The sequence below is a fragment of the Pelophylax lessonae genome (assembly GCF_965119305.1).
Source record: "Pelophylax lessonae genome assembly, chromosome: 8".
In the NCBI taxonomy this organism is placed as follows: Eukaryota; Metazoa; Chordata; class Amphibia; order Anura; family Ranidae; genus Pelophylax; species Pelophylax lessonae.
In genome coordinates, this window is record NC_138775.1 from 255,028,784 (window position 1) to 255,046,021 (window position 17,238).

Below are 17,238 nucleotides of genomic sequence, written 5' to 3' on the forward strand. Positions count from 1 at the left end.
CGTCTTTGCTGGTCTCTGGACCCGTGGACTTCCCTGGTACAAGACAAGTGGGTCCACTAAGTCATTCGGTATGGCTACAAGATCGAGTTTCGCTCTTGTCCCCCGGCAAGGTTCTTTCCTTCCAACTTGCGCCTGTCCCCGGATCGCTTACAGGGTCTGTTTGGGGCGGTACAATACCTGTTACTTCAAGGGGTGATTGTCCCAGTTCCGACTTCGGAACGTTTTCAGGGTTTTTACTCAAACCTGTTTACAGTTCCCAGGAAGGAAGGCAAAGTGCATTGAATCCTGGACCTCAAGGTGCTGAACTGCTTTTTGCGGGTGCAGAAGTTCAGGATGAAGTCCATTCGCACGGTGGTGGCATCTCTGCATCAGGGGGATTTTCTTGCCCCTATCATCATCAAGGATGCTTACCTTCACATTCCAATATGTGCCGGTCACCAGCGCTTCCTCCGCTTTGCCGTAGGAGAAGAGCATTATCGGTTTGTGGCGTTACCCATTGGTCTCACCTCTGCTCCTCGGGTCTCCACAAAAGTGTTGTTACGCCAATGGGGGATCGCGGTACTGGGCTACTTGGGTGACCTCCTTCTGCGAGCGGAGTCTCCTACTGCTGTGGTGGAAAACCTAGAATCACCATATGAACTCTGAAGGAGTTCAGCTGGATTCTGAATTTCTACAAGTCTGCTCTGGTTCCATCCACAAAGTTGGACTATCTGGGTCTGACTCTGGACTCGGCCTTAGCCAGAGTGCTCCTTCCTCTGGACACACTCCAGAAACGGCAGGCCGCAATTCGCCTCCTGCTGTCCAGCAGATGATCATCCCTCCGGACTTGCATGTGGGTGCTGGGCCTGATGGTGTCTACCTTTGAGGCGGTTCCGTTTGCACAGTTCCCTACGAGGTCACTGCAAAGAGAGATTCTGGCCAAGTGGGACAAGACTCTGCATGGTCTCTGGACCATAAGATTCGGCTGATCCGGGGATGGAAGGAGTCCCTAAAATGGTGGCTTCGTTCTCTGGCACTTCAGCTTGACAAATCCTTCCTCCCCTTGTATTGGACAGTGGTCAGCATGCCAGCCTGTCTGGTTGGGAAAGCGTACTCAGCAAAAACTCTGTTTAGGGGCTCTGGACACTGGAAGAGTCCAGACTATCGATCAATGTCTTTAAACTCCGAGCAATCAGACTGTGCCTGGACCATTGGACCATTGGACGGATTGACTTCAGGGATGTCCAGTGGCTTATGTCAATCACCAGGGAGGCACAAGAAGTGTCCTGGTGGCTCTGGAGGTAGCAGTCATTCTAAGGTGGGCAGAACGGTTTGTTCCAGCCCTCTCCGCCGTACACATTCCCGGGGTGGAAAACTGGCAGGCAGATTATCTCAGCCAGCAGGCGTTGGACCAAGGGGAGTGGTCCTTCATCCGGAGGTGTTTCATCAGTTGTGTCTCCAGTGGAGCATCCCCGAGGTGGATCTGTTGGCGCCTCGGCTCAACAGAAAGGTGCAGAGGTTTGTGGTCGGTCACGGGATCCAGACGTGCTGGTGTATCAGTATTGTCTGATTCACACTTTCCCTACTCTCAAGCTTCTGCCAAGACTTCTACACAGGATCGAGGCAGAAGGGATTCCGGTCATCTTAGTGGTTCCGGACTGGCCTCGCCGGGTTTGGTAAGCCATCGAACACAGGAGGACAAGACTTGGTTCAACTTCAAGAGGGAATAATTAGAGGAACAGTATAACGCATTTTATCATATATATGTAACCATACTGGAATATAGCTATCATTTTATTGCCAATGCTGGCTTATAATGGATAGAACAATTAATGCTTGTATACACATTCCAAAATGTTGTCAATCATTTTTTTTTTTGTTTTGCCAGTGTCTATAATATGGAAGATTTCATGTCTGTATTTTAATGGTTTATATTTATATCTCAGTTCCCTGGTGGTTTGGGAAGCCAAGCGATTGCTAGTTTTTGTTGAGGTCACCATGATCCTAAATAACCCAGGTCAGGTCACATGATATGCACACTATAATATTAATTTTATTCCATCCAGTTCTCATGAAAGTAAATCAGTGTTAGCAGTTTTATGAGTCTTCACAGAGCTATATATAAAAAAAAAAAAAAAAAAAAACAACTAGGCAGTCAGATTGCCTTACATGATGCAATTTATAACTTGTACATATTTATCTCTATATTCAAGTGGTTGCACACCCTTACATATACCCACTGAAGTGACTGGCCTCAGGTAATATACAGAGATGAAAAAGATTCTCCTACATAGGTTGTACCTGTTTATATGCAGCCCCCTCTCCCCTACAGCCCTTCAAAGTCCAGAATTTGCACAGCTTTTTTAATCTTCAGAATGCAGGGGGTGGGGAATTGTTTTCACACACTGCATCGAGAGGAGTGTAATCTGGGACCTGAGTGGAGGGAATGACCACACCCCCTTCTACACAGTCTCATGGGGAAACATGCACAGCTGAGGCTGTCAGTCGCAGGGGCTGGAGGAGTGCAGGGGCCATCTCTTAGGATTGGTTTGTGTTGGCATGAACAATTAGAAATTCAGATAGCAGAGGGCGGACAGAGCAGAGAAAAATGACACTAGGTGCTTTGGATTGAGGCAAGTAAATACTTTACACACTGTAGAAGGATATGATTTGTTTATTTTTAATTTCAGAGATTTACAACCACTTTAAAGTTTATAAATTGTAAGCTTCTGTGGTTGAGCTTTTGAAAATGCTTGTAGCCTGGCAATCATGCTAATCTATTGACTTTAGTATAATCTGAGTAGCTGACCTAGGGAAAAGTATGCAGACTCAACTTTTTTTTTTACATCATCTACTGCATGTACATAAACAGTGAGGAGGGGCCTCAGCCTACATGTCTCCGCTAGACCACGCCCCCTGGGCTGAGACTTCTCTTTATTGTCTATTTACACAGGCTGGTCGGGAGTAGAGGCGATCCTTCCTATTCACTTGTCTGCTCTCTGGATTAGTATTATGATATGCCGGCACTCTGTCTTCTGGGATCCAGGGATACATTCCTGACTCTGCTTTGAGCCGCACTGCAAGTATCTTTCTTTAGGTCACTGACTGCATGTATGCTGTGGGACGGTATTCAAGAAGAAATCTAGGTGTGGCATTTTTTACATAGTTCATTTGATCCAGCTTGGATCAATGTAACTATTCATATAGCATACTGTTGTGCTCAAAAGTTTGCATACCCTGGCAGAAATTGTGAAATTTTGGCATTGATATTGAAAACATGACTGATTTTGCCAAAAAACTTTTATTTAAGGATAGAGCTCATATGAAAGCATTTACTATCACATAGTTTTTGGCTCATTTTTAAATCCTAACGATAACAGAAATCACCCAATTGGCCCTAATCAAAAGTTTACATACCCTGGAATAATTGGTCTTGGTACAGACACACAAGGTGACACGGGTTAAAATGGCAATTAAAGGTTAATTTCCCACATGGCTTTTTAAATTCCTATTATTGTCTGTGTATAAATAGTTAATGAGTTTTGTTTGTTAGCTCTCACGTGGATTCACTGAGTAGGCTAGATACTGAGCCATGGAGAGCAGAAAAGAACTGTCAAAAGACCTGAGTAACAAGGTAATTGAACTTCATGAAGATGAAAAGGGGTATAAAAAGATATCCAAAGCATTGAATATGCCAATCATACTGTTCAATCACTTATTAAGAAGTGGGAAATTCAGGCATCTCTTGATACCAACCCAAGGTCAGGTAGACCAAGAAAGGTTGCAGCCACAACTGCCAGAAGAATTGTTTGGGTTACAGGGAAACACTCACAGGTAACCTTAGGAGAAATACAGGCTGCTCTGGAGAATAACGGTGTGATTGTTTCAAGGAGCACAATACGAAGATACTTGAATATTATTAAGCTGCATGGTCAAGTTGCCAGAAAGGTGCCTTTTCTATGCCAATGCCACAAAAAGCCTGGTTACAAAAGGCCCGACAACACTTTGACACGCCTCACATCTTTTGGAACACTGTAATCTGGAGTGACGAGACCAAAATAGGGCTTTATGGTCACAACCACAAGCGCTATGTTTGGAGAGGGGTCAGCAAGGCCTATAGCGACAAGAATACCATCCCCACTGTAAAGCATGGTGGTGGCTCACTGATGTTTTGGGGGTGTGTGAGCTCTAAAGGCACATGGATTCTTGTGAAAATTTTAGCAAGATGAATGCAGCATGTTATCAGAAAATAGTGGCAGACAATTTGCATTCTTCTACACTCTTGGACTTTCCAGCACAAGGACCCTGAGACCTGGTTCAAACCAATGCATTTTTTAGTGTGTTTTTAGTTTTGCCGAAACACACTAATGTTCATTCAACATGGTTTCCTATGGGTCACGTTCACATCTGTGCATTTAATGGAAATGGCCAGTGACCAGCAGGTTGTGTTTTTGGTTACATAGACTTCAATAGATCAAAAATGTGTATTGAAAAAAGCAAAATGCACATGGAATATGCATGAACTGCATCCTACACAGGTGTAAACCAGGCCTTAGTCGACCCTGCAGTGGTTAAAGCAGAAAAAGGTGAAGGTTCTGGAGTGGACATCACAGTCTCCTGACCTTAATATCATCGAGCCACTCTGGGAAGATCTTAAACGTGCGGTTTATGCAAGACGACCAAAGACTTTGCTTGACCTGGAGGCATTTTGCTAAGATGAATGGGTAGCTATACTACTTGCCTCATAGACAACTTTACAAAAGACTGCACGCTGTCATTGATGCTAAAGGGGGCAATACACAGTATTAAGCAATAAGGGGATGCAGACTTTTGAACAGGGGGCAATTAATTTGTTTACTTGTTGCCATGCTTTGTTTTAGGCTTGTGCCATTCTGTTATGACCTACAGTAAAATATGAATCCCATAAATAAAACGTAATAAAAAAAAAAGCCTGCTCACTCATGTTTTCTTTAAAAATGGTACATACTGTATATTACCAATTCCCCAAGCATCTGCAAACTTGAGCACAACTGTACCTGTGGGATCCCTCCAAAAGCCAGTATTCACTGTAGTAAACACCGCTATTATGGTGATTCTCACTAGCTTCCGGGTCCCATGCTGCGCATCCATCCTGCTGCTTTGTCTCTGGTTGTACATAGTGGATATTCTGATGTCACCAAACCACCTGTCACAGGCTGGTGGGTCTAGGACAATCTAGTGACAGGGATGGCCTGCACCGTCACCGGCGGATGTGACTAACCGGATCCACAACACTAACAGGGGGAGTTTGAAGACCGCGGGAACTTCTGAATGTCCTCTCGGGAATAAACCCACAATACCGGTGGAGGAGCATCTGACTCCGTGAAGGGGATAGAGAAAAGGCCGTGACCATCAGGGATCTCTGAGTGGCTGAACACTCCTGGGATGGGGTAAGCAAATTGCCTAAGTCAATATGACAGGTTATTTTTACACGGATTGCTGCCCGGATTCCCTATAGTATAGAGACTTACCTGATGTGAGCCCTCGCTGTCCTAGTACACAGCGTCTCTCCCCGCCACAGCACTACGGACATTAAGGTGTACTTACCTGCAAAATCTCCTTCCCGGCTGGGTCCGTGTCTCCCCCATCAGTCACTCCGGATGATCAGGCATCTTGCCAAGTATTCACTGGTGAAATCTCATCTCGATATATATTGGTCACTGTGATACATCCATAATCATAGACTGTTTTGAGATCTCACTGCTTTGCTCAGTGCTGCCACGGAATGACCTATAGGGATCCATATGAATGCATATGCCTACTTGCTGTAACAATTATTCTAAACCTTGTGAGCAACCAGCTCTGGAATCCCAATAACCAGATAGTATTGCTGTTTACAAATCAGAAGACTGTTCTTTGATTCAAACCAGATTAACTGAAGAGAGTCATGTGATTATCTACACTTCCAATGCTATTCTGATATACATGGACTTGTATGCTTACACACTGTATTGCCGGCTTTACCTCAATTACACACATACTAGTTATTTTTCTGGCATGCCGGCATGCATTCAGCCACTGTGGCAGTAAATTAGGTCCTAAAGGGCCATATACTGCCACTGGCTGGCTCTGTGATTCCCCAGTAGTGTGGTGTGACAGGTGGCGCGTGTGTGACTGTCTCTGTGTTGGTTTTATGCTGTCGTTTTTGTGAGTATTCCTGTGTCTGGTCTCTCAGTAGTGTCACTATATCACGTTGTGGGAAGTGCACTAAATGTAACCTGTTACTATTTTCAATAAAGTATTTCAATTTTATATTATCAGATTGAGCATCCCTTCCTGCAACCCCTTTAAGGTCACACTTCTCTGTTTCCTTTTTACTCCTTTTCCGTCTAGGACAATCTAACCTAAGAGAAAGTGGGTTGAATGATGTTTCCCATCAGTCTGAGGACATCTAGTTACCCATTTTTCCCATAGTTCCACTTTAAAGTGGGACTAAACCCTCCCAGCTTGTACAGCCAAGGTAGCTGCCATATTTTTCTTTATGAATCTGCACATGTGATCAGTTATATCACCAGCCATTTTATGGCTTGACAGTTTGGTTGAGGGTACAAGCAACTGTGACGATTATCACTCACAGTATGAATGTATAAATGTAACTGTTTTGGGAAACAGTTAAATCAATGGGTTTAGTTCTGCCTAACTGAACAAAGAGAAGGGGGATAGGATGGAAGTGAAGAAAGGCAGCTTCAGTTCTTTTTTGACAGGCCGTTGTCTGCTTCTACCATAGACAGCAGATTGTCATCAGATCCAGCCAAGAAGCAGCTTGATCAGGCAGTGTTCTTCTTCGTATGTCTATGGCCCTGATAGTCATAGCTGAAAATATATTTTTCTCCTGATGAGTCAGTGGTGAAGAAGGATAAAGCCTTCCACCAGGAACTCGGGAATGATTCCAGTTTAATTTGAAGTGTAACACAACCTCACTCAGTGCCACACGAGACATCATATCCCAGCCTGCTCCATTGCCATCTCTGTTTGGCAGACAAGCCACATGCAATTAATTTGGGATGATTGAATATATCCAGAAGGACCATAACTGTCATCTAATTTTTCATCCATCCGTAACTGTTTAGTAAACGGAACAATTTTTCCATATTATTGGAATAGATTGTAGTCTTGGGTGTTACACAAGAGTGTGCCGTACTAGTTTTCAAATCAATTTGAAACCTGCTTAGAAGAGCAATCTGAGCCAATGCAAAAAATCCTTGAACTGTGAATGCAGCCCAGGAAACATTTCAGCTATGCATAAAGGATAAGAACACCTTCAAACTAAGTGCGCTTACCACCCTTGCTTCCCAGCATGCTAGTCTAGACCCTCTAACCCCCACCACCACAACAAATTCTCATTAGGTTCTGAGGATCATATCTGCTTTGGAGAGGGCCCTATAGAAGTTTATTTTGCAAGTATGGGCAGCACACTAAGGATCAACACCTAAGCAGAGGCCATGGAGCAGAGCATAAGTGAGTTGATACAGTAATTGCACTTTCCAAAATACACCTATACTTCAATGTCAAAGTTCATTCCAGCCAATCATTTTTTTACATTTTTGATTGGTATGAAAAGGCTACAGATTCTGTTGTTGCTTTTGCTGCTTGTGTCTGTTTGTAGAAGTTCTCACTCCCTCTCACTTTCTGTCCTGGCGATATCTTGTCTATTCAGATGTAACAAGGTGTCTGAAATAGAAAGCAATAAGAAAGAGAATGTAAAAATGCTTTTGATGCCTCTCTTAAAGTATTACTAAACACAGAAATATTAAACGCAATTACAGCAGCTTACCTCAGTACCTACCTTGTGTGCATCCGCTTCTTCAAAATCTTGCATCTCTTCCTAGATAAACCAGTACATTGACTACTGCCCCAGATCCTTGGTTTTCGGGTGGCTATATTGGCTTCCACAGTTCCATTGACCACTCTTACATGCACGCACCTGGGAGAGTCCAATGATGCTGCATGCACCGACATGCACAGAGCCAGGGGAAACTGAGGTGGCATGCATGTGCAGTGACCCTTGGTAATAAGGCACAGTTAGCCCCAAGGAAGGGGGTCAGGGAAAGTACCATGTGGGGATGCAGTGATTAGTGTGCACTCCCCAACTGGAAGTTTAGGAGGCAGCACACAGGAACCTGGAGGCTGCAGCAGTTAAGATAATAATTCGTAAGAATTGCTAAACTTTTTGAAAGCAAACATTTATTGGCTTTTGTTTGAGTGCTTCATACAGATCAAATACTACTATAAAATGTTAGGCTTTGGTAGCTTTTAGTTAAAATCTGGCAATACATTAATTGGCCACTCAGTGTGGGTCAGTGTTAGGTTCATCAACGAAAATATTTTCATCATAATTTTCGTCAGCCTTATGTTTGCAGTGATGAAAACTAAACTAAAATAAAATTCGAATTAGGTCTATTGACAAAAACTATCACAAAAATCAAATTCCAATTTTCGTTAGTGAATGAAAACGGAACGAAAATGTGAGGGAGGGTGGTTTACGCACCTAAACTTCCAGTATCATCAGAGCTTCGTCTGTCTGTTAAAACCAGCCCCCTAACTCTGTCTGCAAGCTGTATTGGCTGAGAGACAGAGGCTCTCATCAGTCCTTTCCCTTTCCTATGCAGTTCCACACATTTGACTCATTCACACTATTTATTTGGCGCCCTCTGCTGGCCTTTTTAAATCGGCAACACAATTCCATCCCCAGCCTAAAATAATAGTACATTAAAGTTTAAACATGTATTGCACTACCAAGCTCTAACGAGCAGGGCCCTCTAGTTCCTCCTGTTTTGAACTGTATTGTAACTGTATTGTCTTCCTTCACATTGTAAAGCGCTGCGCAAACTGTTGGCGCTATATAAATCCTGTATAATAATAATAATAATATAAGAATAAGTAGAGGGCATCTACTAAGCTGCTAAAAGAATATTTATTGTTGGTAATATATTCAGGTAATATTTGCAGTGGTATTACAGCCAGTACAGTTGTAGCACCCTCCTAGGTAGGTGCTAGAGAGAGTATAGTTTTGGATTTACCTGAAAGGTTGCCAGGTAAATCTATATTGTTTACTGCCTACCAGAGAGCAAGATCTGCTAGTGAGGTCTGATCAATGTGCTCAAGTGCAGCTCAGTTATGCTGAACCCTGCAATCTGACCCTGCCTGTCACTTAGGAGATCCGCCCGCTTTGTTTACACAAGCGGGCGGATTTCCACACTCGATCCCCGACGATCGGGGAAGAGCGGCGGTGATCACCGCCGCTCCTCCCCTGACCCGACTCCCGCTGTAACTGAATACAGCGGGAGCGAGCCTCCGGGGAGACGCAAGGGGAGGAGTCCAGCAACGTAGGTCTACGTCGCTGGACGGGAACGAGCCACTCTGCCGCAGTACAGTCAACGTGACTGGTCGGCAAGTGGGTAAGGAGCCACTGGGAGTAAGGATGGATGTGTGAAGTGAGTACAGGTAATCAGAGGAGGCCCAACAAGTCATCACACAGCAAGCTCTACAGGGACAGTGCTACAAAGTTTATAGGTTTTTTTCTTTTTTATATTTTAAAAATGGCATTTCTGTTTGTCATAAAGCAATATTTTTGTTTCTTTATGAAACTTTGTTTTATTTATAAAGACGTTATATATCACAACAACTATATCTGTGTCTGTAGTGCATGTTCAAAGCTTAATAGTTAATACCATGAATAATAACATGTTATTAGATTTTTACTCTAAGAATATATAATTTGTTTGGAAATTCTAGAGAAATGCCTAAATAATGCATTACAATTTAACTAAACCCATTCGATTTTAGTAAAATAAAATGTACTGGGGATTTTAGTCGACTAAAAGACGGCTAAAACAATGCAGATGACGAAAACTAAAATGGCATTTCAGTCAAAAGACTATGACTAAAACTAAATCTAAATTTGACATAAAAATGAACACTGTTGTAGGTGCACACACTTGTTAACAGAAATAATAGTCATGTGGCTGCAGCTCAGTACATAAACAAGGTTTCAGATTTGATCAAACATAACAATGTGAAATATGCATGCTTTAAGACGCTTTTCCCTTATAATAAATTTTGGTACCAGGCAAGGTGGCTATAGCATCTAAGAAACTGCTGACCCCGGTTATTCTATGCTGTCTTTAATGGATAATCTACAAATATCTATGTTTAGTACAATTGGTGAAGCATATGTGTTTAAATGTGATGGTCACATTAAAAATGACTTGAAGGTAAAAAAAAAATCTTGTAATAACTCAACTTTTGTGCTTAAAAATACACTAAACTTTCTCCATAATTGGTGTCTGAATACATAGTCTGTAGAATATTATGTCAGCAGAAAGCCAGAAGAACAGGAGAATGAGGGTACAGGGGGGCACGGGATCACCAAACCAGGACAACTGAAAATTGGGAAAACGTTGCCTGCTCTGACTAATCTTAATCTTGAGACATACAGACAGAAGGTTAAGAACTGGCATGCACAGCGTGAACTGTATAGAATGAGGCGGAACAGGAGATTCTTATCATGAACATGCAGTCAACAAATCCACAGGAACTGTGCCATGCTGTCAAGTCATCATAGACCAGAAATCCTTAGTGAAGTTTCCCAGCACTTCATTGAATCCATGCCAGAAAGAATTTTGGCTTCTCTGAAATCATGCAGGGGTAATACGTGGATGCTTCATAAAGTGAGCACTGAATGTAATAAGCTGATTGATCCATAGAATATACGTGTCAGCCATTATTGGGTCAAGAGGCAGCTTACTCTTTGGAGTCTTAAGCTGGTCATACATGTAGCAGGCAATACAAAAAAAAATGTAATAAATTCCTCCCTCCACACTAACAGCATGGATGGACAAATCTCAAGCTGTAGCTACTGTAGTTTGACAGCCAACCCCTCTGGCTGTTACAATAGCTGAACATCGTCATCTGATTGGATTCAACCACTGGTGGGCTGACAGTTTACTGCCCAGACACTGCAATTTTTCAATCAGGGGATGCCGGGAGGTGGCCATCAGGGACACTCACCGAGTTCACTTGCAACCGCCTCTGGGTGGAGTCTACTGCGCTCGTGCATGTGGGGTAACACCTAGCCCGGGACCAGGCCGAGGCTGAGGTCATGTGAGAAATTAAACATTGTGGCAGTTCCCAACTCAGAGATGAGCCACTTGTGTGGAGAAGAAATACAGAGTTCCTCCATTAGATGTTTCGTCCAAAGTAACTAAACACTTGTACCTGACGTATGTTTGCATTTTGAGGGACATGCAGAGCCCTTTCCCACTCCACCAGTCCAGCGCCTTCTGTTACCTCACTCCCAATAACATAGACAATGGAGTCCCATTGTGCACATAGCGGATCCATGCACCAGCACAGAGGGGAGATCTGCCCATTGTATGGCCACAATCAACAGGTAGAATGCAATCAACTGATTCCTGACCCCCATTGTAGATTAACAGTATTCAAATATGTTTTACTTTAGTCTGTTTTTATTCTTACCAATATTGTTACTATGTATAAGTCTGTTAAAATGTACACTTTTATTTTCCTAGATTTTAGATATAGTGAGAACAAACATCCGCTCTGTCGTTCAGCGAATTTGGAAGGTGTCTGATGTAGAGTGTTTACACTTGTACCGAAGTTTCAACCGAGTGTTTAACCGTCTCCTTTGGAGTCATGGGCAAGGGCTATGGAGCTGTTTCTGCGATTCTAGGTAAGCTTGAACTGATTTTTGATCCTTGTCCTTTTCTCCTCCTTTTTTTTTTTTTTTAGGACATGTAATCTTTTTTAAATTAAACTTTTCCTAAAGAGAAACATTGAGGCCACTATTGTTGATAACTGAGTCTCATGCTGATCTATGACTGTGTACTTTGTAAGTGCAGTTGCTCCAGAACTTAAAAAATGAGGGGAAAATGTGCTGACTTCCATCATCCAATCACAGCAGTAATTCATTCAGTGCTGGATCCAGATTGCCATCATCCTTTGAATTGCAAAAATAATCAATTTACCACTCATGGGACTTTTACACGGCAATCAATGTAGCAAAAACCATTTGTATAAAAATATAAATTTTATTCTTCATAATTTAAAACAGACCTCCATGAAGCTCATACCATATGTAAAAACAACACAACAGTATATATACAGATAGAATACTTGGTTGGGATTCCAAATACCATACACGACTGTACAAAACAAAACAGTTCAGTAACACTTAGTATGGAAAGGGAATCCGACGCGTTTCCAATGTCTGTAGATTATCTTCATCAGGGATATTTTTCGCCACTATTTCAGTATCTACCAAATCTCCATATAGAGTTTAAATACAGCACTCCACCCAGCGGGGCTTATAAAGAATCGCCCAACAACACTACATTTTTTTTTTTAGTTTATGTGAAAAAGACCCCCAAGGACTAAAAAGTCCAACAAGGAAGGAGAGAAAGTATTTTTCTCCAAAGGCTGGGGCATTTATCATAATTGCTTTTGGAACCCAGGACACATGTAATGTTGCACTCACAGTCCTGGAGAGCTCTCCAGGACTGTGAAGGAAACTGAGGGCAGATTTTCCACATTTTGTCCTTACACCCAAAAAATAAATGGATTTTATGTGATAGACCAACACAAAGTGTCACATATTTGGGAAGTAGAAGGAAAATGATAAATAGTCTTCTAAATTTTTTACAAATAAATATCTGAAAAGTATTGTATATAAGTATGTATTCAGCCCCCTTTACTCTGATACCCCTAACAATAATCTAGTGGAACCAATTGCCTTTAGAAGTAACCTAACTAGTAAAAAGAGTCCACCTGTGTGTAATTTAATCTCAGAAGTAGAGACATACTCAAAAAGACTTGCAGCTGTAATTGCAGCGAAAGGTGGTTCTACAAAGTATTGACTAAGGGGAGCTGAATACAAATGCACGCCACACTTTTCAGATATTTATTTGTAAAAAGTGTTAAAAACCATTTATCATTTTCCTTCCATTTCGCAATTATGTGCCACTTTGTGTTGGTCTATCACATAAAAGCCCAATAAAATATATTTGCGTTTTTGGTTAGAATGACAAAATGTGGAAAATTTTAAGGGGAATGAATACTTTTTCAAGCAACTTTATGAACAATGTATTGTCAAAAATTCCAGAATGTCTTCTCAGCTAAAACCTTATAGGATGGCTGAGGTTTGTAGTTATCCAAAAAAAAAAAAAAACTTTAAAAAAGGTAGAGTTTAACCACTTCCATACAGAGCAGTTACACCCCCTTCCTGCCTAGACCAATTTTCAGCTTCCAGCGCTCTCACACTTTGAATGATAATTACTCATACAACGCTGTACCCAGTCAAATTTTTTATAATTTTTTTCACACAAATAGCGCTTTCTTTTGGTAGTATTTAATCACCACTGGGTTTTTTATTTTTTTGCAATATAAGTGAAAAAAGTGTGAAAATTTTGAAAAAAAAAAAACATTTTGTTTTAGTTTCTATTATAAAATTTTGCAAATAAGTAATTTTTTTTCATAAATTTGGGCCAAAATTTATACTACTACATATCTTTGGTAAAAATAACCCAAATTAGTGGATATTATTAAGTCTGTGTGAAAGTTATAGAGTCTACAATCTATGGTGCCAATCGTTGAACATTGATCACACCTGATGTATGTAATGTTCTGGTACCTTTGGTTACCCTAATTACTCTTTCATAAGTGTATGCGCCCCACCATTCTCTTTTGGTAAGGTGCGCATACACCTTTAAGACTGATGCTGTCATCACTGAGCGCCGGACTGATGGCTATTTAGATCGCCGGCTCTCACTCACATGTGTTCGTTCAAACTGCTTTGTGCCTTGATGCTAACCTGTCTTGAAGCTCTCATGCTTGCAAGCTTACCTCGCTGTCGGAACCACGCTGCGCTGATCCCTGTATCCCGCTACCGGATCATCCGCTCTTGCCGAACCTCTCCTCTGCTACATTGCTATTAGTGATAAGTACCCCGTAGGGGAAACCTCTATAACTTTCATACTAAAGCTTACACTATCTAGCTCTGCATACTAAGGACTATTACTACATCTGCATTATCTAAGATTGCTAGCTCTTGAGCCTACTACCACCTGTTCTTGCACTGGGTTGATCTCTCTTGTATGTCCACCTGCTACTCTGTCATCTGCTACCATACATGATTGCTAAACCTATCTGCATCTCATCTGCTACTATCTCGCTTTCAAGAACATTTCCTTTCAAGTGTCTGTCATCTACCATCTCTACCCAACCTGTCTCTTCAGCCTATCATCACTGTGTTACTATATACATAAGTCACTCTAGGAAACATCTTATTGAGTGTGTGTATTTACTTGCTGAATTGAGATCCTCCACACATGATGAGTCATTGGGAGTTGGGAATGGTATCTCAGCGTTTCTCTACATGACTACTGAAGTGGAATATTTCTGCAGCTGAAAATCCACACCATACATAAAACGCAGGAGCGTTACAATGTACAGACGGCCTATCTCATTTCTTGAGGCCCTAAAATGTCAGGACAGTACAAATATCCACCAAATTACCCCTTTTTGAAAAGTAGACAGTCCAGGGTATTTAGTAAGAGGCATAGTGAGTTTTTTGAAGTTGTAATTTTTTCCCACAATTCTTGGGAGAATGAAGAAATATATATATATATATTTTTTTTTTTACACAAAATTGTCATAACAAGTTATTTCTCACACACAGTATATGCATACTTGCAATTACACCCCAAAATACATTCTGCTACTCCTCCTGCGTATGGCAATACCACATGTGTGAGACTTTTACACAGCCTGGCCACATACAGAGGACCAACATGCAAGGAGCACTGTCAGGTGTTCTAGGAGCATAAATTACACATATAATTTCCTAACGACCTATCACACTTTTAAAGGCTCTGGAGCACCAGGACAAGGGAATTACCCAAAAAATGACACCATTTTGGAAAGCAAACACACGAATATATATTCTATGAGGCATAATGAGTCTTTTGAACATGTCATTTTTTTCCACAAGAAAATGAAAACATATTTTTTTTACAATTTATAAGATATTTCTAACACATAGCATGTACATAGCAAAAATGACACCCCAAAATACATTCTGCTACTCCTCCTGAGTGTGGCGATACCACATATATGAGACGTTGTCACAGGCTAGCCACATACAGAGGCCCAACATGCAAGGAGCACCGTCAGGTGTTATAGGAGCATAAATTACATATATAATTTCATTACAACCAATCACACTTTTGAAGGCCCTGGAGCACCAGGACAATGGAAACTCCCACAAAATGACCCCATTTTGGAAAGCAAACACCCCAACACATAATCTGGGAGGCATGGTCTGCAGATACAGTAGGTACTCAGGTACTCTGATGAGCTGCAGATAGGTACTCAGGTACACTGATCGGCTTCAGAAGGTACTTGGGTACTCTGATGGGCTTCAGAGAAGTACTCGGGTATTCTGATGGGCTAGAGACAGGTACTCAGGTAATCTGATGGGCTGGAGACAGGTACTCGGGTACTCTGGGCTGGAGACAGGTAATCGGGTACTCTGGGCTGGAGACAGGTACTTGGGTACTCTGGGCTGGAGACAGGTACTCGGGTACTCTGATGGACTACAGAGAGGTACTCAGGTACTATGATGGGCTGCAGAGAGGTATTCGGGTGCTCTGATGGGCTGGAGACAGGTACTCGGATACTTTGATGGGCAGGAGACAGGTACTCTATTGGGCTGCAGATATGTACTCAGCTACCCTGATGGGCTGGAGACAGGAACTCAGGTATTCTAATGGCCTGCAGATAGGTACTCTGAAGGGTTGGAGACAGGTACTGGGGTACTCTGATGGGCTGGTGACAGGTACTCGGGTACTATGATAACAGGTGCTTCGGTACTCTGATGGGCTGGTGACAGGTACTTGGGTACGCTGATGACACGTTCTCGGGTACTCTGATGAGCTGCAGAGAGGTACTTGGGTACTCTGATGGGCTGCAGAGATGTAATTGGGTTCTCTGATGGGGTGGAGACAGGTACTCGGGTACTGTGGGCTGTAAACAGGTACTCAGGTACTCTGATTGGATACAGAGAGGTACTTGGGTACTCTGATGGGCTGGAGACAGGTACTCAGGTACTCTGATGACAGGTACTCGGGTACTCCGATGACAGGTACTCGGATACTCAGATGACAGGTACTCGGGTACTCTAATGACAGGTACTCAGAGTACCCGAGAACCTGTCATCAGAGTACCCGAGTACCTGTCACCAGCACATCAGAGTACCCAAGTACCTGTCATCAGAGTACCCGAGTACCTGTCATCAGAGTACCTGAGTACCTGTCATCAGAGTACCCGAGTACTTGTCATCAGAGTACCCGCGTACCCATCATCAGAGTACCTGTCACCAGCCCATCAGAGTACTCGAGTACCTGTCATTATAGTACCTGATGGGCTGGTGACAGGTACTTGGGTACTCTGATGGGCTGGTGACAGATACTTTGATGGGCTAGTGACAGGTACTTTGATGGGTTAGTGACAGGTACTTTGATGGGTTAGTGACAGGTACTCTTTATTGGGGGGCAATCAGTGTGTTTTAGGGTGCACTGTGATCGGTAACTAGCTGTTACCGCAATCTCCTCCTCACACAGTATCGGTGTGTGAGGAGGAGAACACGGTAATAGCTAGTTACCGTGTTCTCTGTTGACATTCTGTGACTGGCTGTGATTGGACACAGCCAGTCACGTGATAAAGAGCCAATTTCATTGGCTCTTTACCCTGAACAGGGAGGGACTGTGTCAGAGTGACACTCTCCATCCCCGATCGCCGCTCTGCGAGCCCCTGGGGGCGTGCAGGAGCGGCGTGCATGAGGAAAGTGCATGTAGCCGACTGTGTTGGAACGACACAGCCGGTCACATGGTAAAGAGACATTTTTTTAATGGCTCTTTACACCAATCAGGGATTGGGCTTTGTCCTGACGGACACACCGCATCCCCGATTGACGCGGTGCGTGCCCCCTGGGGGCGGGAGTGCAGGTTGAGGAGATGTTCCTGCCGGCGTCATATTACTATGGACCAGTATGGAACTGGTTGAAGAAGTTTGCATTAGGGTTATAGAGTAATTGAGTGCAAGAGCATTGAAGTGTATCTTTAGGAGAAACCTTTTTTCTTAGTTTAGTATAGAGTATGGAAGAGTTAGGCCCAAGTTGTTTTTGCTGGCTGTGTCTCAATTGAT

The 17,238-nt window shown here is 42.7% G+C and overlaps 1 protein-coding gene across 2 annotated transcripts in view; it reads left to right on the forward strand.

Moving 5' to 3' along the window:
• Window positions 1-17,238, forward strand: part of TTLL7 (tubulin tyrosine ligase like 7) — a 233,242-nt gene that overhangs the window by 171,724 nt on the left and 44,280 nt on the right. For both annotated transcript variants that reach the window (XM_082265320.1, XM_082265319.1), the window contains exon 18: window positions 11,550-11,710. In XM_082265320.1, coding sequence (XP_082121446.1) covers window positions 11,550-11,710 — 161 coding nt within the window. The remainder of the gene's footprint in view (window positions 1-11,549; window positions 11,711-17,238) is intronic.